The sequence below is a fragment of the Scomber scombrus genome, chromosome 6 (assembly GCF_963691925.1).
Source record: "Scomber scombrus chromosome 6, fScoSco1.1, whole genome shotgun sequence".
NCBI lineage: Eukaryota > Metazoa > Chordata > Actinopteri > Scombriformes > Scombridae > Scomber > Scomber scombrus.
The window spans coordinates 14,624,401-14,651,990 of record NC_084975.1 but is presented as its reverse complement, the minus strand read 5'-3'; the positions used below and the strand labels follow the sequence as shown (position 1 = coordinate 14,651,990).

General features: G+C 38.3%; 3 protein-coding genes across 3 annotated transcripts; 2 read left to right on the top strand and 1 right to left on the bottom strand.

The window, feature by feature from the left end:
• The first annotated feature begins 716 nt into the window (after nucleotides 1-716).
• On the top strand, nucleotides 717-6,986 carry LOC133982021 (kelch domain-containing protein 10-like). Its single transcript, XM_062420914.1, has 10 exons — nucleotides 717-938; nucleotides 1,887-1,979; nucleotides 2,232-2,453; nucleotides 3,336-3,490; nucleotides 3,594-3,742; nucleotides 3,846-3,930; nucleotides 4,024-4,090; nucleotides 4,419-4,466; nucleotides 4,552-4,691; nucleotides 4,785-6,986. The coding sequence occupies exons 1-10, from the start codon at nucleotides 860-862 to the stop codon at nucleotides 4,992-4,994; spliced, it is 1,248 nt and encodes a 415-aa protein (XP_062276898.1). The 5' UTR covers nucleotides 717-859; the 3' UTR covers nucleotides 4,995-6,986.
• A 139-nt stretch (nucleotides 6,987-7,125) lies between these two features.
• Nucleotides 7,126-18,446, bottom strand: cax2 (cation/H+ exchanger protein 2). The gene is made up of 20 exons (XM_062420913.1): nucleotides 17,328-18,446; nucleotides 14,727-14,882; nucleotides 14,531-14,637; nucleotides 14,326-14,440; nucleotides 13,408-13,524; nucleotides 13,254-13,315; nucleotides 12,056-12,208; nucleotides 11,756-11,947; nucleotides 11,550-11,649; nucleotides 11,304-11,445; nucleotides 10,967-11,150; nucleotides 10,616-10,715; nucleotides 9,721-9,842; nucleotides 9,569-9,600; nucleotides 9,000-9,112; nucleotides 8,725-8,870; nucleotides 8,553-8,647; nucleotides 8,392-8,470; nucleotides 8,180-8,288; nucleotides 7,126-7,619 (listed from the first exon to the last, which is right to left on the bottom strand). Exons 1-20 carry the CDS (start codon nucleotides 17,395-17,397, stop codon nucleotides 7,546-7,548), a joined length of 2,268 nt encoding a protein of 755 aa, XP_062276897.1. The 5' UTR covers nucleotides 17,398-18,446; the 3' UTR covers nucleotides 7,126-7,545.
• A 3,990-nt stretch (nucleotides 18,447-22,436) lies between these two features.
• Nucleotides 22,437-26,222, top strand: LOC133982019 (uncharacterized). The gene is made up of 8 exons (XM_062420912.1): nucleotides 22,437-24,044; nucleotides 24,453-24,637; nucleotides 24,728-24,825; nucleotides 24,907-25,067; nucleotides 25,151-25,343; nucleotides 25,526-25,673; nucleotides 25,752-25,827; nucleotides 25,908-26,222. The coding sequence occupies exons 1-8, from the start codon at nucleotides 22,472-22,474 to the stop codon at nucleotides 26,012-26,014; spliced, it is 2,541 nt and encodes an 846-aa protein (XP_062276896.1). The 5' UTR covers nucleotides 22,437-22,471; the 3' UTR covers nucleotides 26,015-26,222.
• The last annotated feature ends 1,368 nt before the right edge of the window (nucleotides 26,223-27,590 follow it).

Below are 27,590 nucleotides of genomic sequence, written 5' to 3'. Positions count from 1 at the left end.
AATGCAGAGTCATCTATGTTTCTTTTGTCTGCCATTTGTAGTTCTAGCCTGGGGCATATATTCTGTTCATATTCTGACCCACAGGTCACAATTTAAGGTTTTGTTGCTTAAAACATGAGAACAGCCATTTTTATTCAATGAATGTTAATGAATGTGCAGAATGCAACAATATTTCTGAATGATGATTTTTGAATATTTAACATCTTTGTATAAAAATGTGCATCAGCTGCACAAAAATAGTATTTTGTATCTTTTGTATATTCTGGATATATTCTTAATAGCGGATGTAAAAATGTGCCTAATTTGACCATAACAATATGTAAGGGTTAATACAGCATATAGTAGCTGTACACTATTTTGTAAGGTCTGTATTGTCTACAAACATTCATTTGTAAACTTTTATAACTGGTATACAGTTTATACAAACTAGTATATAATAGTATAAACAAAGAATATACAAGCAACCATTCATTCCAATTCATAAGTAAAAAATAAATAAATAAAAAGGGTAAAAAGACAACATAATAATTCCAATAGAAATACATTTAAATAAATAACTAAATATATAAAAAGGAAAGGCATTAGTGACAAACTTCTTCAATTAAAAAACTAATAAGTTAACTAATGAAAAACGCGTGGATCTTGAACGCGTCACGCAGGGCTCTCCTCCTGATTGGTCAAAGCATGTCAGCTGGCTGTGACGTCGTGGGCAGCAGCAGGTATGGACGCTCTGTTGGGTAGTTTCTTGATTTTGTGGTGATATCAGCACCTCGCAGTCTGATGCCCCGGCGTTTCTTTACACCGAAGCGGGTTCTTGAGCAGCTCTGGGTCTGAACCCTCTCCGTGGTGCCCAGAGAAGATGTCGGCAGCCGAGTACGACTCCAGTCAGCTCAATAAGTTTGAGAAACTGTCCTGGAGGCCCTCCATCCGCGACTCAGGTTTGTAAACAAAACCGACAAGCACCCCTGAGTCAGCAAAGCAAACACGGAGCCGGAGGTGAACTTTGCAGCTGGTGTTAGTCAGCGTTGATTTTGTGCACTTGTGTGGGTTTTGTCAGTGAGTTTGCGGCTGTAGCTTCAGTGCAGCACACAGGCCAAAGCGAGCTAACGCTGCTACGGAAGCCAGCAGAGATTAATGAGTGAATGAACAACCAGCAGACAACCGCAGTGTTGTTGTTGCACTCTTCTTTAAATACATTAACATATGAGAGACTGAATGACAGAAAAACAGAGGCTCGCAGGCCACAGAGGAGGACACATACATTTGCATTAAGCACACTGTATCAGTCCACATAACATTCATTACATTCATACTGTGCAAGTTTTAAAAGTTAAATTCTGCATGTTTGATGTGTCACATGTGCCTTCATCACAACGAAATGTTTGCTGAGACAGAATTGATAGATTTAAGAGTAGTTATTCATTTAAAAAGGGCTGAAACTAACGGTTAATTTCAATATTGATTAGTCTGTTGATTATATTGTCAATGAATCAATAGTTGTTCATTCTATAAAATGGCTGGAAATGGTGAAACATTTCAATTACTGTTTCCCAAGATGTTGTCCTCAAATGTTTTGTCTCGACCAACAGAGAAGCTGGAATCAGAAAATTTGTTGTAAAAAATAAAAATAAAAACTTGAACAATAAATCAATTATCAGAACATTTGGTGATTGATTTAATAGTTGACAAGTCCTTGATTAATTGTCTAATCATTGTAGCTCTAATGATAAATTAAAATTGAGATTAAATTGTAAGCACTGATGCAGATTTTTCCTGTCATCAGTCCAAATCTGGAAATACAGACAATATATTACATTTATGCTACAAGCAACACCTTAACTACATATTTATTTATTTCTCTCTCTCTGCGTGATGACTCACTTCAGGCTCCAAGAAGCGTGCACGATGGCTTCAGGCTCGACGCATCTTCTCCCCTTCCTGCCCCAACCTGCGGATTCCCAACAGGTTTCTGAGAGAAGGTACTGAATTACACAGCCTCCACATTCAGACTGTTTTTAGTCAGTGGAGGAGACCAGCGTCATATAAAGTTCTTGCAGTTTAAGGCTTATATTGTTGCTGCACTTTTGTGTGTGCTAAATCCTTCCATACACTATAAAAATGAAAAGAAAGGAAGTTCACATTTACTAAGTACACCATTATTTACAGTTGTGCTCAAAGATGTTCCTTGGTAATATTTGGGACTTAAATATCCGGTTGCATTCCTCCCACAGGACACTGTGTACCCCCCTCTCGGAGCGGACACCGTTGTGTGGCGGACAGCACCAACCTGTATGTGTTTGGTGGCTACAACCCAGACTTTGAGGAGGCAGGGGGGTCAGAAAATGAAGATTATCCTCTTTTCAGGGAGCTTTGGCGGTTTCATTTTGCCACAGCCACCTGGCAGCAGGTCCGCACAGAGGGTTACATGCCCACAGAGCTGGCGTCCATGTCAAGTAAGGACTGATAGGCTGTTACCGTTAATGGTATCGAAATTATACTATCTTGTTCTCATTTAGAACTAGGTAACAATCTTACTTAAAGGTACCTTGTGGAGTTTTCGGCCACTAGTAGGACTACGGAGAGATGTTTTTAGGAGTTTGTTTTGTGCACATATACGAGGAAGCACATGCACATTAGTTTTACACTGTTGCCCTGATTTACAGGAACTGGTAATGTGCCAACAAAGATAGGGAAGTAGATTTCTAGAAATATAATGACGGATGTAAGCAGCGTTTTAAAACTGTGACAAACATCACCTTTGTAAATGTTTTATGTAGGAAATGCACTCAACAGGATTGTTGACCTTAAGGTAACAGACAGTAGTGTGTGGTGAGAAATACTCAGTGTAAACAGAGACTTTGCTGAGCTACAGAAAAACTCCTCAGGGCAGCTTAAATGCTGTCTCAAGTTGTCAGACACAGACAAAAAAATCTGAAAAAAACAGATCACAGTCAGCTCTCTGCCTCAATCTGTTTTTCTTTTTTTCAATGACTTCAGTGTTGTGATAAGTGAGACTTTAGCTGTGGCAAAAGAAGAAAAGAATAAATATAATTCCTGCTTTAAAACCTTTTTTTGAACGTTTTGAAAACTGTTTTCTCGACATAAACTTTTGTCCACTTAAAATTGCTCCACGTTGCCTCTGGTGGTCATAATGTTCACGGGAAACCTTCATTACTGATTTTTTTCTCTCTTGTGGTGTAATTCTGAAAGTGCAGCTCAAGACTCCAGAGAGAGAAAAAGCACTATAGGCTGATTTGAGCCAAACTTACCCAGGATGCTCAGCCATATATATGAAACTGTAATAGAGATTGATAATATTATTGTCTCTCTCTCAGCTGTTTTTCATGGCAACAACCTTCTCGTGTTTGGTGGAACTGGGATTCCTTTTGGTGAAAACAACGGTAATGACGTCCATGTTTGCAACGTTCAATACAAACGATGGAACCTGCTCAACTGCAGAGGGAAGAAACCCAACAAGATCTACGGACAGGTAATTGTGTTTGTCCCTTTTTACTGTCTTTCTGTCATTGTCGTGCGACTCTGTAGCTGTGTCTTCTGTCCACAAACATCTCTCAATATTCTCCATTTTCCAGGCGATGGTCATTATAAATGGCTACCTCTATGTGTTTGGGGGGACAACAGGCTACCTTTACAGCACCGACCTGCACAGGCTAGACCTCACCACCAGGGAATGGACCCACCTCAAACCCCACAACGCACCCACAGATCTACCTGAAGAGAGGTCAGACAGCACAGATCATTTTAATAACAATTAGCAACCAAAATATGTGTGAATCTCCAGAATGTGGATTGAAATAGACTGAAATTATTACACAATTTTACAGATATAGACATGAACTAGCTCATGATGGACAGAGAATATACATTTTAGGAGGTGGGACTTCGTGGACGTCATATCCCCTGGACAAAGTGAGAGGAACAAGCACACTTAAAATGTGATGCAGAAACATTAAGTTGTTTCTTTATGTATTTAATTGTAATAATTTCATTTGTCTTCTGTAGATTCATGCGTATAACTTGGAGACAAATTACTGGGAGGAAATAGTCACCAGACCTCATGGAAAAATAGGTTTGTGACCGGTTGCATTTGAGGGAATAAAATTTTAAGAACATTTTTTTGAACACCACACATTAAAAACAAGAAGCCTGCACACTGTCTTCACTTGCTCAATAAAGATAAACTGAAGGCTTTATACATATACATATATGTGTGTATGTGCATATAAATATAATGTGTGTGTTGTGTTGACGTGAAAACAGCATGTGTGTGTCGCTTCATCTTTTTAGTATATGGCTTATCCACCAACGCACGTGTCACAAAGACTACTCAGGTATGCAAAAATGTATTTGAAGACTACACATTGAAATTACTTTGTTTCCTTTCGTTATTGTGACAGGATATCCAGCTGCCCGCAGGTGTCACAGCTGTGTGCAAGTCAAGGATGGTAAGGACTGTTTCACTCACCTCATTCTGGATACAGATGTGTCTGAAATCTTTTTTTAATCATGTCTCGCTGTTTCCACCTCCAGAGGTGTTTGTATGTGGGGGTTATAATGGAGAGATTATCCTACCTGACCTGTGGAAGATCAACCTGCAGACTTTTCAGTGGACCAAGCTGCCTGCCATCATGCCAGAGCCAGCTTACTTTCACTGTGCTGCAGTCACTCCGGTTAGTAGATTCACTCATTACCACGTTTTACTTTTTCAGTAGATTTCTACATGAAGGCAATTTCTATAATCTGCAACTGCTCCTCTCACTCAGGCTGGCTGCATGTATGTCCACGGCGGTGTCGTCAACATGTCCGGGAACCGGAGGACTGGCTCTTTGTACAAAGTGTGGTTGGTGGTGCCCAGCCTGCTGGAACTGACCTGGGAGAAACTGCTGAAAACGTTCCCTCACGTAAGCCAGCTGTCCACACTTCAGCTGCTCAGCCTGGGACTGACACACACACTAATTCAGCGGCTGAAATAGACAAAGCCCTGAGGGCAGCGGTATGTGATGGAACAGCACTGACTCTAAAATCAAAGATAACGAGAAAAAACACTTCATCTTGATGAAATATGATGTCATGATGGTTCTGAAAAATACTTTGAATGCCTTCTAAATTTTAATCTTATGTAAATGTGTGTTTCTTTTTTTAAATGGAAAGTGCAATTTTTTGAGTTCCCTTGTATGTCAATACGTCAGATTTGCATACATCCATCAGAAGCCATGCATCAGTTTGGACACAAGATTAACTGTATGCTGATTTCCTTTGCTCATCATTTATATAGTTTGCTTCAAAGTTACTTTCCCACATTTTACTGTCACCGAAACTTGCGAGGGGGGTTGCTAAATGTTACAAACACCGTTTCTTGACAGATTGAATGTTCCCTCTTGTGGTGTCATTTTTTTAAGCTTTCACACACCATTGTCATCTTTGACTCATGTTCAGTCTGCTGCTGCTACGCCCACTGTGACATAGGTAAAGAAATCTGTGACTGTTTAATTTGTAATCTGTGGGATTCTTGGAAAAGAGGCAAACTGCTGATACATTATAACTGTGATACCTCTCAACAGTCTAGTTAGGTCAGTTATTGAAGGGATCTTGTTTTAGCCTCAATGACTCTGATTGCATGCTGTGATTTTTAACTCCACTCTTCAAATTGAAAAATGTTCCCCTCATTGGTCACATTAGGTCTTGTAATCGGATAAAAGCCCAAAAGCTCTTCAAACATCTGTGACATGGCATCACTGTGAATTTTCTAGTGCCTCTATCATTTTTCTTCCTCCTCACTTGGTTAGGAATGAATTTATACACCTGTAGCTCCACAGTGACGCTTGAGCCTTTTTAAAAATAAATTCTTAATTGGGTGCCTTCTGAATCCCCCAAAATGTCACACATTGTTATCCTATCTCTGTAATTCATCTATGAAAGTCTTTTTATTTATTCTCTACTCTCTGGACGGTGTACATGTAGACTTTTCTCTGTGTGATTTATTAGGTGCTCTCCAGGTGAGCCTTTTTGTTGCTGATTTATTTTAATTTTTTTCTGTTCATGATTGATCAGGAGGTGCCGCTTGCAGCTGAAGATTTTCCTATAACTTAAACCCAGAGACATTTACTTATTTATTTTAATTACTGTGCTGCTGTTTAGTTTTATTACAAAACTTTAGATTATAGCTGAATGTGTAGTTACATTTGTTTTTCCTGCCTGATTTTTGTCGTTTCGTTTCCCACATCATGTCTGAATTCCATTTTACCTTATATATTGTAACATAGTTTTTGTGCCATATTGCTGTGGTACTTTGAATATTGAGTAGCGTGGGACTTTTTAAATCTGTAACAAGGTACGGTATGAAAGGCGTATTCAAGATGTGAAATACTGTGACCTAAAAACATTCAACATCAAAGTGTCAGGAGTGTCAGTCATTTTTGTGAAACTAGATTTTTGTATGCCTGGATGAATTTGTTGCAAGCAAATCTTTAGTCATTATTGTGGACTGATAATACTGTAGTACTGCTCCCAGCTGCTTGTATCGATTCACACACCTTTGCTTGTTTTTCTCCACCAGTTTCTTCAGCCTCCATCTTGAATGTGCATGTATCTCGGCAGCATTTTATTTCACGTTCATTGCAGCCCTGTTGATACGATAATACACTAAACCACATGTTCCTTGTTATTGTACCACATCACTCGTTTTTCACATTGAAAACCTTCCCTCACCTGAGTTTGACATGTTATGGCCTTATTTATATTATTGTATGGAGGTTTGCTTCACTCTGCTCGGATTTGGTAAATGTACTTACCTACTTAAAACTGAAATGTTAATGAGAGTCAAACAATCTCTTCTGCATGTCAGTACAGTGTGCATGTCACTTTATATGAACTCCAGGGAGAAAATGTGAATGGCAGTTATGACATTATGTTTTGTATTTTATGTCTGTGCAAACAATAAAAACACAGGCAGCTGTTTTATTTTTTTTCAAAACATTGTACTGATGGTTTTTTTTCTTGCCAAGCACAGCCAGCCATGCCACTGTTTAAAATATATTGTAGGTTGTCACTTATGTAATGAGCTCTGACATTTACCGTCTTTCAATTTTGGGGTTACAAAGTATAAAAAATGTATTACAACTTTATCTCTAAACAAAATACAATTAGTGCAGATACTTAACATCATAATATCGATCTATATTGTAAGAATGCTGCTTTTCTTGTCTATCCATGAGTATGAAGTAAAATATTTAGGTATATTGGCTACATACTGTAGAGTTTACAGTGGTAGGAGTAATCTGTTTGTACAGGTAAAGAAAAAAGGACCTACCTGAGATTTACACATTTCAGTTTTGTCATTTGTATAATTTAGGTAACAGCTTAAGAAACAAAAAATATTCTATTAAAAAGGTCAGTCTCAGGGCTCTTGCAAGGCCATTTAGTCATGATCCTGTCTGGATTACATTATATCAACAAGGAGTGGTATGAAATTTGAGTGTCTTTCTGGCTTAAATAACATTGTGTTGAAAATAAAAAGTCCAAGAGTCAGCAGCCTGCTGGAGATGGAGCAAAGTAATACAGAGCCAGCAGGATCAGATAAACGATCACCAGAGCTGTACCTGCATGAAACAAGACAGAGGATCAAAGTTAGTATTGCATTTATACATCATTGACAATGACTAATATATTCTTAAATGGCATAAAATCAATATACCACACTGGCTTAGCACATTTCAGTTCTTAAACAAAACTAACTACATTTTCCTCAGCATACCTTAAATATTTAGATATCCCATCTCTTAGGCAGCCATTGACATCAGTTCATAAAACCATATATATGTCTATATGTGTATATGTATGTACAGTATATATATATACAGTATATATTGATCACTTGGGCTGAGCAGTTTTTTTTAAAGCGTGATGAAATCATTGGAATTCTGAAAATGCTCAGCAGTAATGCAAACTACACGTAATGTATAGTTAAAACATTCAAAACAACCACCATGGTCCTTAAAAATGGAAAAGGTTCACTCAATCTTTGAGGACAAACACCTCACATATTTCACTAGGGGGCATCACATCACGAGGACAGGAATGATTAACTGGAAGTTTTTTGGAAGATTCATATGACAACATTATTTGATTATGATTTATTTTCTATTTGCACAAAACCTACCTTGAAAATAATCAGACTTGCCGTCCATGAAGATGTAGTTAACCAGAATAACACTGAAGATGCTGGCCCATAGGTGCAGGTCACTGAACAGGAGCACAAACCCCACATCCTGTGCAAAGCAGAGATGGAGTTTAGTTACAGTGAGCTGTGAACCATAAAGGGAAGGTATCTTTGTATATGAATCAATGTTCAAAAGGAAGAGGATTTCTTACATAGAAGGCATTAAATAAGACCAGAATTGGAATCTGTAGCATGCAGACCTGCACAGCAATACAGCTCCCCACCTCCAAGCTGATAAAAAAAAAGCAAAAAATGTAGATGCAGACATTGCTTTCTGAACATTGTAAGCACCTTTTCATGACGCATCATTTACCTAAGACTGATGTTGTTTTGGAGAGCAAACTGAATCCCATTGACAATCTCTGGGATCTCAGGAACCATAGCGAGAACTGTCACTCCAATGAAATACTAGAGACAGAAAGAGAAACGTCAGCACAGCAGGAGGATGCAGTCAAACCAAAAGTTCCTCTGATGTTTGGCCCGACCTGAGAGATGTTGGGCTGGTTGAGAATAGGCTGGATGTGCTCAGTGGCGAGGTCGGCGCAGGCAGACATGAGCACAGTGGCCATGATGAGGATGACCAGAGACCTCCACCGCGACCAGTGGACCACTGCGCCATGGTGGCCAGTCACTGGACAGACACACAAAGAGGACATGGTATGTTGTGATACCTGAACCCTCACGGCTCACTGTATTATAGCTCAGTAATGCAGGATGCAATTCTGTGTTAGCTATTAACTCTAAAGGAGGACGCTCATACCCTGTCCTTCTCCAACATGAATGTCATAAATGTGGGAGTGTGTCTTCAGTGTGAATATCAGTCCAATGATGTAGGCAACCGGCAGGAGCACAGACACGGTGTACACCAGTGGCCTAACAACAAAGAACACACATGATTAATGAGAGCGAAGAAATATAAAAACAGCAGCTTGCAACATTATTTAATAAATTAATAAGACAATAAAGGGTTTTTCTCATTTGGTTAAAATATTTTACATCACTGCAGACCACTCTCATAACATTGCACTAGTTTTTTGATTCATTTATCACCTTCCTAGTAGAAACTGGTTTCCATCTGTTTCACAGTGGTATGAAAATCAGCTGAAAACTAGCCTGAGAAACAGTTTTGCACAATCATTTATAGTCAAATTTATGTTATCACTGGATGGCGATACAGCTGTGAGTAGAGTCTGTTTTGTAACTCCTTATTATGTTTGCTCACAACAGCAGTACTATGTAAGGATAATACAACTTAGAAATAAAGTGTGATGGCAATGTATCAGGTTATGTCAACATGACAGTATAAATATATAAAGTATAATTTCTTACTCAACATGGCTGTGGAAGAAAGTACCGTTGTTCTGTTGGATAAAAACACAAGGATTATCACATTGTACAAAAAACACTGCGTGTAAGTCATACATTGTTTTTTATATTGAGTTTGGAAGGTTTTAGGGTTCGTCCCGGCTGAGGATGCTGACCAGATCGTAATGACAGTTGTGGCAGACAAATGGCCCACTGCTGTTTCCTCCACTAGAGTTGGTGCAGGCGTCGCACACCAGGTTCCCATAAGCCTTGGAGAACAGCGTGGGGGCAAATACACCTGTCATTGACAGTAAGGGGGATGAATGAATGCATTTTAGTAATGTTTTACATTGCAGTTTATTTCAGTCTTGGGGCACAAAAATAGATTCTGCTGCTATCATCTGAATATCATTGAACATTTTCTTGTTATGTGTGGAATTGATTATTTGACCTAAGTACAAACATGGGCATGTTTGAAATATTATACATTTATTTTCTTACTGGTTGATATTTTTGGGCATGTGACTATTCCTTTACATTTCTTTACACGGTACATCTCTGATGGTCCAATGCCTAAAAAAACATATTAATTCCAGTTTATAGTTTTTGTGTTCAGGAAGGGTAAAAAAGTATCTATTAATTTACAAACTCTCTTAAATTACCAAAAAAAATTGTGTCACAAGTTGAAACAAGTTGAACTATCTTTGATCTTATTATTTTATTTCCACTGGAGGTTAATTTGACACAATAAAAAAGCAGCAACAACCTCGTCATACAAATGCAACAAAAAAAGCTACAAAAAAGACTGCAGCTGTTTTGCCTGCAGGTGGCGTAAGTGTAGCAGCTTTACGATGCTCTAGGTGATGAAGGGAGCATTTGTAGAACTTAATACCTAAACAGCTTCTACTAGTGGAGAACTTCAGCTAACTAAATATGACTGGGTTTGTGAGTTGGAGGCCAGCTCCATGAGGTACTTTGCACTTAAAAATACATCTAGAAAAGTCCTGAAAATATCTGACATTTCCAGAAACATACAGCTGGATGGTGATGTATTGCTTTTCAGTTAGTTACCTCCCACAGAGATGAAGAGCAACGCAGAGCTCACTCCTGTGCAGCGGCTGTTGAATCGCTGCTCACTGTGTCTCAGCCCTCCAATTATCATGCAGATGCCCTGAATAAAAGACAAAAATCTTAATTTACCCACACTCCATTTCACTGATTTAATGATTTGATGAAATGATACTATGCTAAATGGAAATGGACTGACATGCAAGACTTTAAAAATGAGTCAAATAATTTCCACAGTTGTTGAGGCAGAACTGTGGTTCATTATCTTAAAATGGCTTTACATCCTTTTGAGAATGATTTTTTTTATTGAATCATTCTTTCTCTAACATCTAAAATGTGATGAAAGTGGCTCACAGGGATGAAGAGGATGCAGCCCAGCAGTGTGCCAGTCAGTGCTGCCTTCACAACCTCCTGCAGACATGGATTGCCTGCCTGGTGACCCCTGAGCAGGGCTGTGATGTAAAAGCTCAACTCTGTGATGGAGCCGAAGGTGGCATTCACCACTGCACCCACAGCAAAGTTACTCTGGGCTGAGATGCTGCAAGTGCCAGAATGACTAAAATGAACATCTGAAGCATTTTGATAAAACATTTGGCACTCTAGCTAGAAAGGTCAACATCAAATTCAATTTCTTTTATTTCACCTTGAGTCATTTTACAGGTGTTTTTTCAGGTAATGAGAAACAGCTCACCTGGCAATGCCCATACCGATGTAATATGACAGAGGTATGATGGAACCGACCGCTGTGGCGAATTTGACATTTGAGCTGGCATACTTATTTTCTCTGTCAATGTAACCGATCACCATGGCAATTATTACAAGAGGGAGGAGGTCTGAGATGAGGGTCAAAGATGACAACAGGTCTTCATACAATGCACACTGACACACACACACACACACACACACACACACACACACACTTAATAGTAAAGGATACTGACAGCAAATACATTAATCCCATCGACAGTATACTTGTAGTAGTACCAGTTTGTAGCATGGTAGCAGCACAGCAGCGCTCTGGCCTCATAGCCTTGATGCTAAGGGTCAAGTTAAAAAAAAGAAGCTGTGCATGAGCATCACAACAACACTGACGTTTCTTCAGGTTTAACACTGGAGCTTATTAGTACTAAATCTCTGCCTTGCCTTCCTCTGTGAACAGGTAGAGACAGAAACATCCTCAGGAGCCAAGAGAAGAATGACACTCAAAGTGCGTGCGTTCATCTTCGCAACAGGGATGGTGAAGACCAGGATCCAAGCGAAGAAGCAGGCCAGGGAGTGGATGGCCACCAAAAGAGGATATCCCAACAGCAGCCACACATAGGTGGAAAGACGATGCTACACAACAAGAAGTACTGCATATAACATATATATAGCGCTTGTGTATAGAGCACAAACTTTTGACTGGTACTGTACAGTATGTATACTTTAAATGTAGAAAGTTACCCAATATGGAGTGCGCACAGGTCGCCCTAGCATCTCTGGGACTGGCACCTCTGTGGGTGAAGGCAGCAGAACTGGTGAGTTATTGTCCATCCCCTCTATGGTGCAGTCACAGTCTGGCATTTGCTCACAACATCTCCTCAATGTGTTTCCAATCTGGAAAAACACAACAGATGAAAGTGGAAATTCTGGCTCATTAAAGCACCAATTATAATATTTATTGTAATCATTATCACAATCAAAACAACTCTCATATGCATAGTCACATATGTAACAATCACAATAATACACTTAAAGTTGCACTTAAACTAATAACAAAAATCAAAGACTGCACAATACAAAAAGGCATGTAGAAAGTTCCAAAAAATAAACGTAAAATGGAAAGGTTTGTTCACATAAAATTGAATGGATTGAAATCTGAAGTGATGGCAGATTGCTCCAAAATTCAGAGACTTCACCACAAATGCTCCATCTCCATTTGAGATTTTATTTTTAGAGATTTCTAAATCTGATATAAAAACATTACTGACCTGTGAGAATACTCCAGGGTGCAAAGTTAGATGAGTAGGCTGGTCCTAACTTTTTGTATATGAGATAAATAGATAATATATAAAAATCGATTATTTCTGTAGGAAGGGAAGCCAAAAAAACTAAACAAACAAACAAACATGGTTTGGGGAAAGAAAGTCCAATGAACAACTGTTTGTGTTTTAACTTGAGCACCAAAACCTAACTCACAATCTGAGAGAACAACAATATTTGAGCTCAAAGTTTCACATTTGATGACATACCTAACACTGACACAGCTCTGTCTATCACTGTATGTGTGCACTTTGAGAAAAAACTAACTCTGTGCACTTGTAAACTTTGTAAACCATAAATTTCTTAATAATCCAAACTTACTCATCTTTAATGCTTAACTTGAATAAAAAGTCTTCAATGTCCAGAATAATTTTGGTAAGAATTTAACTGTGTTCAAAGTGCCAACTGCATCTGCAACAGTACATTGCAATATCAAGTTGCTTCAAGTGGCTTTTGTAGTGTTGCACACTTGTGTTATTCAGTAAAAGCTAAACTTCTGTTTTTATGACCACAATTCAATGACCGTATATGAGGAAACTAGCGGATTCGCTGTGCATCTACTGTATCTCATTTCACATTCTCATTTCGAACATTAACTTGACCCAGATCCATGCTGTACCTCGTGGATTGACTTTCCAAATGGCCACAGGAAGTAACATGACAACTTCAGGCAAAGCTGGCCTGTAGATAGAGAAAGAAGAAAATCAGCAGGTACAATATATGATGATCAATATTGAGCACTGTTATTATTTTTTGTAAATCGGCTCACTTACCATACGGTATACCAGCCACAGAAATGAACATTAGTATGCTGACCAGGAGGTAAGCCAGAGAGACCCACCAACCAAACAACAGCACATACGCTATATTTCCACACGTGATGAGATGACCTGACACCAGGATGACAAACAGAACAAAACCCTTAGTGAAGGGCTGACAAGTTCTTCAGCACCCACGGCAACAATTTGTACCCATGTAATTTAAAGGCCATGCAAAATTCCTATTAGCAATAACCACACTGTACATTTTAAAGTTAATTGTTAGAACAAGGTGACATCTCTAAAAATAAACACAAGCAGTCAGACAATCAAGAAGGTTTTCAACAAACCTCAAGGTTAGCCAAACCTGCTAACATTATGTACACTGAGAGGGTTATTTACCGGTCACTATAATTGTTCCTGCTGTCCATCCTGTACAAAAACAGATCCCTTAGAGATCCTACATGAGGGGGGGACGCTAACCCTCTTCCAGTGCAAAATGAATTCTCAAGTTTAAGCTAATATGAGGTTTCAGCAGTATACGTCAAATCAAGTAATTATTTTTTGTATTTTTAGTACCAAATTCCTGCTTTGTGTTACTATTCCTTTGCTGTGGCACAGGAGGGACACACTGTCCCTGGAAACTCAAAGAGGGACTTTGATAATAAAAAGACAAAAATTCTTCAAGACATCCATTATTTGTCTACTCTTTTATTCTGACACAGAACGAAGACTGCAGATTTTGTCTCCCATCACTTACATTGATATCACTTTAAGGAAGGGATCTTTGCAGCCAGTAAGGACAGGAGGAACAATTAAAGCTACCTACAACTCTTTCAATGTCTATAAGGTCATGTCAGTGTTGTTTGAAGACAGACTTGATAAAATGTGAACACAAACCGTACGTACTACATAAGCAGAATAATGTTGTACCTGGACCAGTGTGTGGTCTAATGACGTTCAACTCAGAGTAGAGCTCTTTCACCACTTCTGATCTGTCTTCAAATGGACGCTCTGTCACGTGGCTCTTCCATTTTCTAAAACCAAACTGGGACACACACAACAAACAATGAATCTGAGTGATGAAGAGTTTTGCCTGCGGTGCTGAATTCAAGCTTCTTTCTATATGACCTCTTACCCTGTAGTTATTGACCAGTTTGTTGGCTTCTACTTCGTTCTCTGCTCTGATGGTTCTCTTGCTTTGCAGCTCCTCCCAGCTGTCATCATAGGCATGATGACTTGGGCCTTAAACAATAAGCAACAACTTGACAAATAAACATTTGTAAACATATCAGCATTGCTGTTGACAGATCTAAATGCTAGTTGGTACTCACAAGTGTGTGCTGACATATATTTTGTTGTGCACAGGGCAGGACATGTGGAGTGTTGTGTTGATGGAGTGTCTGATGAATTAGGTTGTTGATCTCTACAAAGGCGGTCATGGACCTGTCCATCATATCCTGCTGGATGATCCCGTTCCCAAGGAAGATCTGCAACACCAAACAAGAGACTAGTTACTCAAAGAAAAAGATGCGTTATATTGCTACAAAGTAAGAAGCCGAAATATTGGACAACAAATTATTACAGGAAAAGCTGAAAAGTACAGAGACATCATGGGCTGAAACTATTTAGTGGTACTGAAAAAACGGATCTTACGGTCATATTTTATTATTGGTGGTAGTAGAAGTAGCAAAGAATATTATCATAATCATCAAGTTATTAAATTTACTACTAAAAAAATACTATTATAATATAATTAATTTTATTTAATTGTATTGGGATGATTTTGGATGTTATTACCATATTAATAAGGAGACTGATGCCTTAAAACATTTTGATACTTTTGAGTGTTTTTTCTAAATATTTTGTTCATGAAATAAATGTTTACTAGGGCAGTTTTAAAGACATGTTTTAAGACATATTAGACATATTGCCACAAATAATAATTTGCTAATAATAATTACTTCAAATTATCAGGAAATAATTTCAAAACTTTAACACAATAGTTTGCAAGATGTTTTTCTCCATCACTCAGATTTAAGGTGAGAATAGAGAATATATCCCCCTGCAACAGATTAATATGAAAACAAATTTCAAGTGTCAGATTATGTACATTGAAGTTAAAACACTTAACTAAAGTGATTTTTTTTTTAGTAAAACTATTTGCAAGAAACATAAATGGCATCTGAGAAATCTTTAACTGCCACGCTGCTATCATGAATCAAGCAAGTCTTTGTCTTGAGAACAACGTCCACGAGCACTGATTTGTTGTTGGTCTATGACAGTATACACACTGTATCTGCAGCACTACAGTCCTCTCCTTACAGTGCAGAGCCAAACACGCTGAGTCAAATGACTGGTGCAACAATGTACACTGTAATGCCCACAATCCCAACAAGTAGGAGAGGTGGAAAGCTTAAAAAATCTTTAAACCATATTGAGGGGAAAAACACTATCACACATACACTACTTCCAAAATCCTGACCCTCCCCACCCCCTGACCTTTGAGACCTCAGCTAGAGAGCCATCACACACAAAGCACATGACTCTGGGCACCCCCCTACTCCATTTAAAGTGGAACAAATCACATTTTGGCACAACACCTCTGTCAGTAGCCCTAAATGCATTTACAGTTTATATTTTAATGGATCGTATCACTGCATCTGTACCTAAGTGTGGCTATGTGTGGATGTACAAAGTTCCCCTTAGAGGTAAAAAGCCCATCTAGTGTTTTTTCTTCTCATTACTACCTCAGGCAGCTTGACAACAGCTGGATTTGTTCTGCAGTGAAACCAGAGGCATGACTGCAATTAAGTAAAGGATAAAAACTGCCTTAGGGCCATTCATTCATTCATTTTCAAGGTTTGTTTCTTACAAGATAGAGCCTTGATAAGTGAAGAAAGTACTGCCATCATGAGACAAGCAAGTACGTTGTTCGTGACTTCCCCTTTTCAAGAGTTTAAAACAAATGCTTTAGGTAGAGTCTCGTTTTGGTTCCTCTTTTCTTTTTTTGTTTTTGCTTCCTGAGATGTGTACACATATAAAAGATATGAGGAAGTGTTACAGATTGTGCACAGAGGAGGTCTTAGGCAATTAATTCATAATAAATGTGTAATCTTACACACACACTGTCTCTCATTGTAAATGAACGACAGTCCCTCTCTTCTTTTATTTATTATTACCTTGATAAACGTTACATTTTTTTTATACTACTAATGTCGCCTGATTTGCAAAGAAACAGATATGTTGTGACACTAAGTGATGTAGAAATGTTAGATTAATTGACTGTTTACTGCAGTTATTGAGTAAAAATCTCAAACATTCTTTGGTTACTTCTCCTCTACTGTGGGAATTGGTTGATTTTTTCCAATTATATGATTGTAAATCTAATGTGAAAACAGTTTGCATTGTTTATTGTTGATTGGACAAAGTAACAAGTCATTTGTTGGTAATATCTTATGTGAGAACTTATGATGAGCTATCATTTCACAAGTAATTAATTGATCATAGTTGCTACAGTGTGTCTGTCTCACACAGTAATAGAAAATACTACAATTAGACTTTGAATGTCTCTTATACACTTTTACACATTTATCACCTCTCCTGTCCCGTGGAAAAAGACACCCACCACACACACACACACACACACACACACACACACACACACACACACACACACACACACACCTCTTAATCAATACGACGTGACCGTCCGATATGCACTAGCAGCAGAGTCGATACCGTGCCGTTATTCACATTCATTACTATATAATTATACCGCAGTAAATAACACCTAACGCGATTGTACATAACTTGCAGACCGACCTAAAATGGAGAGTGTTCAGTATTTACACTGCTGTAACACAGTGTGCTTGTTACAAATAAAGTTTTTTTTCATTCACACACAGACTATAATAAGAGCTCTAGCTGCAAACCTTGACAGTATTCAGTCGGCCTCCTCCTCCGACTGGACGCGTCTGTGCTCGGTGAGGACGACAGAGACATCTCCTCCGGACCAACAAACACCGGTTATTGCAGCAGGTTCCACCCGCTCATCCCCTCTCAGTGAGCGGATTCACTTATAGATGTCGCTGCGCTCCTACTAGGCGGACGCGCTGATTCACGGAGGATTAGGCCGCGTGTGATTGTGGGGAATGTAGGCCAGCATGGTTTAGCTCCTTAAAGGGAAAGCCCACCCTAATTAACAGAAACCCGAGCTGTTAAAATTAGTTTGCACAGTTGGTTTCAGCGGTGGAACAAAATAATATCCAGATTCTTTAGTAAAAGTCAGTGGCGATTCTAGGATCAGAACTTTAGTGGTGCTCAGCTCCCAATGAGAATTTGACATGATTCAACGGTCAGTGTTTTCCACAGAATTTTGAGAGACTATGGTGGAGATCAATCCGACCCTCTAGGAGGGTCCGGGGGCATGCTCACCCGGAAGAAAATGTTTGTACATTTTTAAGTCAAATGCCATGTCCAGTCCATTATCAGTGTTTGTGCACTTGGAGGCTTCAAGTTTCCACATCACACTTGTGTAAATTGAAAGTGTACCAGGATTGGCTTTGAAACTATTTGTGATGTCATAAGTCATCTTCAAAAATCAGATTTTTCAATGAGCACGGAGAAACTTTCCACTTTCAGCAAAATAGCAAAACAAGCGAAAACAGTTTCTTGTGTCAAATTAAACTAAAAACATTAATTATATCCCTTTTGTTTCATATTATTGTGTCTATTACTCTTTCTATTGATTCTACCTCTCTAGTTTTATTATAATGTAATTGTTTTGTTAAAATCACTGGGTCAAAATGTATGTACCTAATTTGGGTTAATATATCTCAAACACAATACTGTGTTAACTTGACCAAGAAATCCACTAAAACGGGTATAAAATAGGTGCTGGCTTACTGAGTACCAAACTTGAGACCTATTAATAACAGATGAATAATCAGAAGACACTGATTTCAATAATGTATCTGCACTCTCCACAGATTGTCCGGTAAGAACAGGAATGATGTTGAAGGGTTAATGAATCCAGTTAACACACTCTCGTTGAGATGCCCCTCATTTATTGATGCATAAACTCTTCTTGGTATTGTCTGTGTGTGGTTACTACATTAAAGGAATAAACAGAAATATGCATATTAATCATATGCAATATTGATAATAACAGAAATTACACAATGCAATAATAAGGTTATATAATGATAAACAGTAAAAGAGGAATAAATGATAAGATTTGAGTCTTTATAAACTTAAAGGACTTTAAGAGACTGTCAACAAAAGCAACCTCTTAGCTCAGAAAGGCCCATGTCTACGACGGTCCCTTAATGGACGCATCAGCACGCTCACTACACTGCCGTGACTGGCTAATAAACACCTGAAGTCACAGCAGTACACTATTAATCAACATTACTACATACATCAATTGGAATATTAAATCGGCAACAATTAACTAATACACAAGACACACTACAGTACTGTCAACTAAATTGCCGAATAACACGCAGGAATATAATTAAGAACATTAACAGAATGATAACTTATTACTACCTCTACCTGAAGTTAACTACTCTACACTGAGGACTCTTACTACACACTCCATGGACGCACAAGACGGAGCAAATCAACCAAAATACAAGCAAAAGTCCAGAAAACACAGCTGCAGGTTAAATAGAGTTCAAGCTGCTGTTATGAACAAATAAAATCCAAAATTCCCTCTTCATCGGCTCACGCGAGATACTTCTTCCAGTGCTGCAGAGGTCTCTTGATTAGTTCAGCGCATCCTGCCATTAACTGTTCACGTGCGCTCCATGCACAATCACGTGAACACTATGCCAGAAATTGGCGATGCAGTGTTAAACTTCTGAACAACGGGGTTGAATTGTTTTTATTTTATTTTTGTAGGGGTTATTTACCCATACTAAAGTTTGTCATAGTGTACTTTTTAAACTTACATGTCATTTTGGTATTGTTTGTTAGTAACTTGAATATGTTTTGAATGTCATGCTTGTTGTTTTGTACAAGAAACAATACATTTTGGACAGTTTTAGCTGAAGCTTGTTATGTGTAACACTGGGTCAAAATAACCGGTTGTGACTGGGATAAGTTGATCCAGTGTTGCATTGGTGCTATATATTGATCCAAACTGGGTAAAACTTTGACCCAGTGATTTTTAGTGTGTACCATCTGCTCATGCCATAAACTGGAGCGCTGTAACCTTGCATGTTTGTTGTGCATAAAATGCATTAAAAGATTATTAGAGAAGTGGAATCTGCACAGTAAGAAGAAACTGATGCTACGCAAATGTAATGGAGTGCAACATTTTTCTCTGAAGTGAAGTACAATTATTAAGGTGCATAAATAAACTACTACAGTATACAAACACAGATTACTGTCTCCCTAAAGCTGGAAGATCAGAACTTGAATTGTCAAGGTCACCAGGTGGCAATGTTTTTACCTATAATAAATTAAATTAGATCTTCGGCCTTAGCAGGTGCTGACAACCAACAAAATATAACCTAACCCTAACCCAATAATGACAACAGGAGATGTAAATGTATGACTTCAGAAAACAAATTATCGAGATCAGAAAACATACAAGCATTCTAACAAAACAGAAATAACTAGAAATGAATTTAACAATTTATTGTGAAATATTGATGTCTTCTATATCAGTTGTAACTGTAGGTTTATGTTGTGATGAAATCACTGTGTGTGTGTGTGTGTGTGTGTGTGTGTGTGTGTGTGTGTGTGTGTGTGTGTGTGTGTGTGTGTGTGTGTGTGTGTACGTGCGTGTGTGTGTCACAATATCCTAGCAGTTGCCACTATAGTATATATATACACGGTTGCCCATAAAGTTGGAATAATTTTGTTTTCAGACATATTCCTCTTTTTATTTTCTATTTATACACATACAATTTTGAGAATATATACACTTTATATATCAAGAATAAATCACATTTTCACAATCATTTCATGGAAAGAGGTAAAAAATATTTGATTCCAACTTTATGGGCGACCGTGTATATTATATACTATACGTATTTGGCAGGAAATTATATGATTAAAGTAAGAAAAAATTGCAATATATATTTGATTTGGCATTTATTTTAATTCAATTTTAGGGAATTTATGCATTAATAGAAGGACTGTTGGTGCTATAGGTCTTGAGAAAATACACTCTGTTGTTATTGGGTGCCAGATAAATGACAATTTATCATTATCATTATTTATTTATTGAAGTGTAGAGAATTTCAAACAACACATGCACAGTTTGCCTTTTTTAAGTGTGGGTATGACATAAGTCACTTTCAGGGACACAAACTGATTGATTGAGTTTCAAGAACCACTGCAGATTCAGGCAAAGGTCTAAAGCAACAAGTACTCTAATCATGGTAATTACGTTTTTCAATGCATTTTAACTTGTTTGAGTATAGTCTACAGTCTGTTCTTTTGTAGTCAGTGAAAGGACAGGTTAATAATTGTTCAAGTATATCTTAAAGCAACAGTCAGGTCCCCATATGAATACTGAAGGAGTTTTTTCTCGCTGTAATAATTTCTCTTGTTGATATTGACTATTAAAAGATCCCCTTCAAATGCATTTTTAATGTAATTGATGGGAGCCAAAATCCATAGTGAGTCCACACATTTTATGCAAAATGCATTTAAAAGCCTATCTGCAGCTTATATGAGGCTTCAACAATCTGACTTAGTCATATCAAGTGGATATTTGCTACATTTACAGTCTTTTTAGCATCAAGTTCCCTCTTTGTGTTCCTTCGGACAGTGTTTCCCAGATGAGCTGTGGTGTAAGTATAGTAACAAAAAGAGGGACTTTTGCACTAAAAAGATGGTAACATTGAAAGATATCTGCTTGATTTGATTCATTTGGATGGAAGTTTATCCGAAGCTTCATATTAGCTTCAAATAAACCTTTAAATACATTTTAGCACAGAAGCAGGCTTGTGGATTTTGGCCTCCATCTTCAAATTGTCATAGCCAAGTTGATCTGTCAGCTGGTTCACCACTTTACCAGAGCCAATGTCAATTTTCTCAGAAAAGTTAATAAGTTTATTTCCAGGAGGTATGAATGAGGATTTGTCAATTAGGCCTATTCCATTTTTAGATGGATATTTTGTGTGATCTTGAATATTTCCAAATCCCTTACATGTTTTTTAATAAAATATATCATTGTTGTTTTATCATTTTATTTTGTTTTATCTGGTGCATGCCACTCAGCCAAGATGGGAATGTGATTGGTCTAAAATCACATGGCCATAAACCAAGCCTATCTGTGCAACGTGACACCCCCTGGCTGTTATGTGTGATTGGTGGTTTTTTATATGCGTTTTGTTTTTGTTTTTTTAGTTTATTTAAATGTTATTTGTAATATGTTGTATGATCACAGTGAATGCTACAGTGAATGCTACAGTGGACTTAAAGCTAGGAAACTGTGGCATAGTTATGTTTAAATTAAGCTATATGAGTGAGTATGTTCATAAAAGAGATTACAGCAGAAAGTGAAAACCATAGACAAAGTTTGGGTGTAAGTGTAGTTTGACATAGCATGGCAAAACTTTGTTCCAGATTCTGAGGGGAGGGTCATCATGTCCACTGCTTTGTGGCATGTTACCTTTTCAGTGTCATCCTGACTGTTTAGTTATAGCATTGAGCACAAAATAAACATTTGATGACAAATAAAGCTTGAGGTTACAAAGACCTTTGAAAAAGTTTTTGTAACCCAAATGTTGGATCTGTCAAAAATACTTTAATGTCAAAACTGTCACGCACCTCAGGAGATAAAAAAGGACACGTGTTTCATCCCCTTATCCTGCCCACACAACTGATCTTGTGAAGTTGCCAAAAAGCAAATCAAATAATACACCTAAATAATGTAAAAAACATTACATAATAAACTCCTGAGCCTTTTAAGTGGCTACTAAAGTTAGGATGCCTTGATTGGTGGTTAGTTAGCTGCAGAGGTGGGGTTTTAAAACATGAAGTGTAGTCACATATAAATGTGGCAGCACATGACTGGTAGAGTTGGGGACTGTCCTGGCCAAACTGCTGTGAAACCATGGCAAAGTGTTGGAGTCCCGCCTGTTTAGTGGCACTAGCACTGCTAGGGTGCTTAGTTGGGCCAGAGGTAGAAGCTCAGGAGTCAACATGGCTGATGTCAAAGGGCTCTCCACCTCCTCAGGGACAGCAGGACCCTCAACCTTCACCACCAAAGATTACTCAATATCCTCAAAATCGTCAAAATCCACAGATCCAACTTCCCTCATCACCGAAGACTCCTGGAATTCAATATCCTCAAAATCGTCAAAACCCACAGGTCCAACACCCCTCACCACAGAAGACTCCTGGAATTCAATATCCTCAAAATCGTCAGAGCCCACAGGTCCAACGCCCCTCACCACCGAAGACTCCTGGAATTCAATATCCTCAAAATCATCAAAACCCACAGATCCAACCTTGGAATGATCAATTCTCACAGGACCCTCAAACTTTACCAACAAAGTCTCAATATCCTCAAAATCGTCAAAACCCACAGGTCCAACACCCCTCACCACAGAAGACTCCTGGAATTCAATATCCTCAAAATCGTCAGAGCCCACAGGTCCAACTCCCCTCACCACCGAATACTCCTGGAATTCAATATCCTCAAAATCATCAAAACCCAAAGATCCAACCTTGGAATGATCAATTCTCACAGGACCCTCAAACTTCACCACCAAAGTCTCAATATCCTCAAAATCGTCAAAACCCACAGGTCCATCTCCCTTCACCACCGAAGACTCCTGGAATTCAATATCCTCAAAATCATCAAAACCCAAAGATCCAACCTTGGAATGATCAATTCTCACAGGACCCTCAAACTTCACCACCAAAGTCTCAATATCCTCAAAATCGTCAAAACCCACAGGTCCATCTCCCTTCACCACCGAAGACTACTGGAATTCAATATCCTCAAAATCATCAAAACCCAAAGATCCAACCTTGGAATGATCAATTCTCACAGGACCCTCAAACTTCACCACCAAAGTCTCAATATCCTCAAAATCGTCAAAACCCACAGGTCCATCTCCCTTCACCACCGAAGACTCCTGGAATTCAATATCCTCAAAATCATCAAAACCCAAAGATCCAACCTGGGAATGATCAATTCTCACAGGACCCTCAAACTTCACCACCAAAGTCTCAATATCCTCAAAATCGTCAAAACCCACAGGTCGCACTCCCCTCACCACCGAAGACTACTGGAATTAAATATCCTCAAAATCGTCAAATCCCACAGGTCCAACTTCCCTCACCACCAATGACTCCTGGAATGAAATATCCTCAAAATCGTCAAAACCAACAGTTTTCTCCTCGAGCATATGCCAGTTTTCAGTCTTCTCAAAACTCACAGGACCCTCAAACACAGCAACCACAAAAACAAGAGAAACCGGATCATCCGTGGAAACCACAGAACCCAATAAACCCACAGAAAACAGACATACCAAATACCAGTGAGCCTATGCGACCTGAGAGCTGTGAAGTCGAACGCGGCCAGAGAATTCCGTGTGGACCTTCTGAAATCTCTTCTGCTGATTGTCAAAACATCAACTGTTGCTTTGATGGCCAACAGTGCTACTATGGAAAAATGGGTGGGTTTTTTGACAAGGCTGTTATTGATCTTCAAATAGCAAATTTTTTTGGGTCGCTTTTTTGCATGTATTGTGTATATCCTACATTTTGGCACAAATGTTTAACTTAACTAAAATTACAGTTATCCAGACAGAATAATACAATGGTAACATGTTGTTTTGCATTCAATTTTACGTTAAGTTTAGTACATGCTAACACACTAAACTAAGATAGTCATGGTGAACATCAGCATGGTAAAACTGTCATCATGAGCATCTCAGTGAGCTAACATTTAATTCAAAGCACAACTGTACCCAAACCTGCAAATAGCTTCTCCTGTGGCTGTTGACTCATAGTCTTGTTAAATTTTTTGCAGTCGATAATATCTATTTCCTTTAACCTGTCAATTCCTGTTTTTGTGCCACAAGTCACTGTCCAATGCACCAAGGATGCCCAGTTCATTGTGGTAGTGGCTAGAGATGCCACTCTGCCCAACCTTGACCTTGAGTCAATCTCACTGTTGGGAGAAGGTCAAGGCTGTACTCATGTTGGCTCTAATTCAGAGTTTGCCATTTACCAATTTCCGGTTACTGGCTGTGGCTCCGTTGTTATGGTAAGACCTTCATTTTCCCTATTTTTCAAACAATAAAGACAACTTTGAGAGATTGTTACCCCACCTATCACATTGTTTTGCCTTTTGTAGGAGGCGTCTGACAGTATATACTATGAGAACAGGATGTCCTCCTCATATGAAGTAGGAGTGGGGCCTCTTGGAGCCATTACAAGAGACAGCCACTTTGAGTAAAGGATCTTTTTTTGAGTGTCCCAGTGTTCAAATAAATGCTCAGACCAAGTAACATAATGCCAGCTATCTCTTTTCAGATTGATCATCAGATGTGTCTACCATGGCTTTGCTATTGAAACTGTGAATGCAGAGGTATTTCAGATATCAACTGAGCCTTTACCATCTGCTGCTCTGGGACCCATCTCAGTGCAGCTGAGGTTGGCCAATGGACAGTGCCATACAAAGGGTTGTAATGAAGGTAAGTGTATGTCAGTCTTGCAGCTTTGCAGTGTTTGTAGATCATTTCATATTGTAATTTTAACTGTATCTCTGCTCTCACAGCCGATGCGGCCTATAACTCTTTCTATACGGAGGCAGACTATCCTGTGGTCAAAGTACTAAGGCTCTCTGTGTTCGTGGAGGTTCAACTCATGTATATGACAGATCCCATGCTTGTCCTGACTCTTGGTCGCTGTTGGACAACCACAAGCCCTAACCCTCACAGTATGCCCCAATGGGACCTTCTGATGGATGGGTAACTAAAACACCAATTTATGCTTTCCTGTTTTTGACAATATGCTCAAGTTTTGCCACATTTTAATCTTCTGTCAGGTCTGCTCACTAGAAATAGTGAAACGGGAAATTAACGAAACACTTACTCTCTAATTCATTTTAATTTTAGTGTCTTTGCCTTGACCAAATTTTCTTTTCACCCAGGTGTCCATACAGGAATGATCGCTACATGTCCGCACTGGTTCCAGTTGATTCCTCTTCTGGCCTGCCATTCCCAAGTCACTACAGGCGTTTCCTTTTCAAAATGTTTACCTTCGTGGATTCCAACACAGGAGTTCCGATGAAGGAGCTGGTAATGAACAGATCCACTGATCAGAGCTGCTGTCAAATATTTCTGTCTTGCCTTGCCAACACTGTTTTCCTTGTACAGGTGTACATTCACTGCAGTACAGCTGTGTGCGCTGCTGCACCTGGACGCTCCTGTGAGCCATCATGCTCCAGAAAAGGTAAGATATTAATATATATTCTGCAGAATTCATTAGCAATGTCCACTTGGATTTGACCATGTTTGTATTTGTATTTCTAGCGAGAGATGTTGGCGCTGTAGACCAGAGGAGGGAAGAGTCACAGGTTGAGCCAAAGGTTGTGGTCTCTGTTGGACCTGTGGAAATGACTGCTGCTGAGGAGGAGTAAGCAGTGCAGAGTTTCAAGTTCAAGATTTGAGCTTAGAAATTGTAGTAAAGCATTTGGAACATGAATTTCATTGTATGTGGTGTGAAATGAAAATGACATGTAAGTAATTGAAATGTTTGCAAAAACTAGCAAAGACCAAAAAGTGTGTCCCTGGAGGAATGAACTGGATCCTCAAATCATTGTTGTCAAATTTTCATTAAAAAAAAAAAAGCTATGATGTGCTTTCATCTCATTTTACAAAACTTACACACCACTGACTTACTAGTTTACCTGATCACAATGAAATGTGACACAATACAATTACCCTTAATAAACAATACCTAAAGCTTACAATACACCATTTTTGTTGACACTGTGTCAGCCAGGTGTTAATTCAACTGGTTATATTAAAAGTGTTTATATTGTTTTGTCAGCCCTCGGTAACTTCTGTGGTAATTCAGGGTAATTCCAAATTGCAACAAAAGTGTTTTTGAAAACATTGCTTAAGGATTAATAACCAGTTATCAAAACTAACAAGAGATAAAATATAAGGATTGAAACTCTATTACATGACATTTCCATTATTTGTGTGTACTCAATAACATTCTCATGAATGTGAACTGTTGACATTAGAAATTACCTCTACTTAAAATTACTTTTCCAAAATAGTACATTTAGCCTTTAAATGGAAAAGACCAGCAATACAAATAATCATAGTGGTGCAAGCCCTTTTATATAAAGTAAGTAATACAAAAACATCAACATTTATACAAATGCCCTTACAATTAAATACAATTACAAGTTGTTATTGCAACCAGTCTGCATATGAATTTTTACTGGTACTAGTACATATAGTTAGAATTAAAAGTACCCATTTTCTTTTGTGTTCAATTATTGTTAAATTAGAAAATTATATTTCATTTAAATTAAGCTTTCATATTTAGTCGTAACCATAGCTGTTGGGTATAGCTAGTACAATATTTGCATAGAGTGTAGAGTTTACCATAAACTACCACTAAACAGAAATAATCAGATGAAGTACTTGAGCCAATGTTATGTTCGGATCTTTTGTAGGATTGTGAGGAAATAATCTCATTATCACTAATATTATTCACTTTCTGTAGTGAGGCAACAGGATTTGTTTCAACATGATTACCACATTTCTGTTAGTGTTGTTCAGCCTAAAGAGAGAGCTGTTTTAAAGAATACTCTGCCAAGTAATACTACTATAATATTGTCAGACTCACAGTGGACAGTTATAAAAAAAGAGATTGTTTTTTTTATTCAATGCATTTTTCTTCTTTCTCTAAATTATACGCAATGCATCTTGAATCAATTGTAGAGATTTTGGTGTTTTATTCTAGTAGAGGCTACTAGAAGAACTACTATGTTAGAGTGTTTTTTCTTTTTTTAACAACATGTGATTTGCTGTAAAGAAGGCCCTTTTCACTTAGACAAATGCATGAAGTCCCTAAGCAGTCCCAGAAAAAAGACTGTTACGATATGCTTTAATTCACTATACGCTATCCTATTGACTGTTTTAATCAGCAATGTAAAGGGTGCACATGAACATATTTTAAAGAGGATGTCATACTTT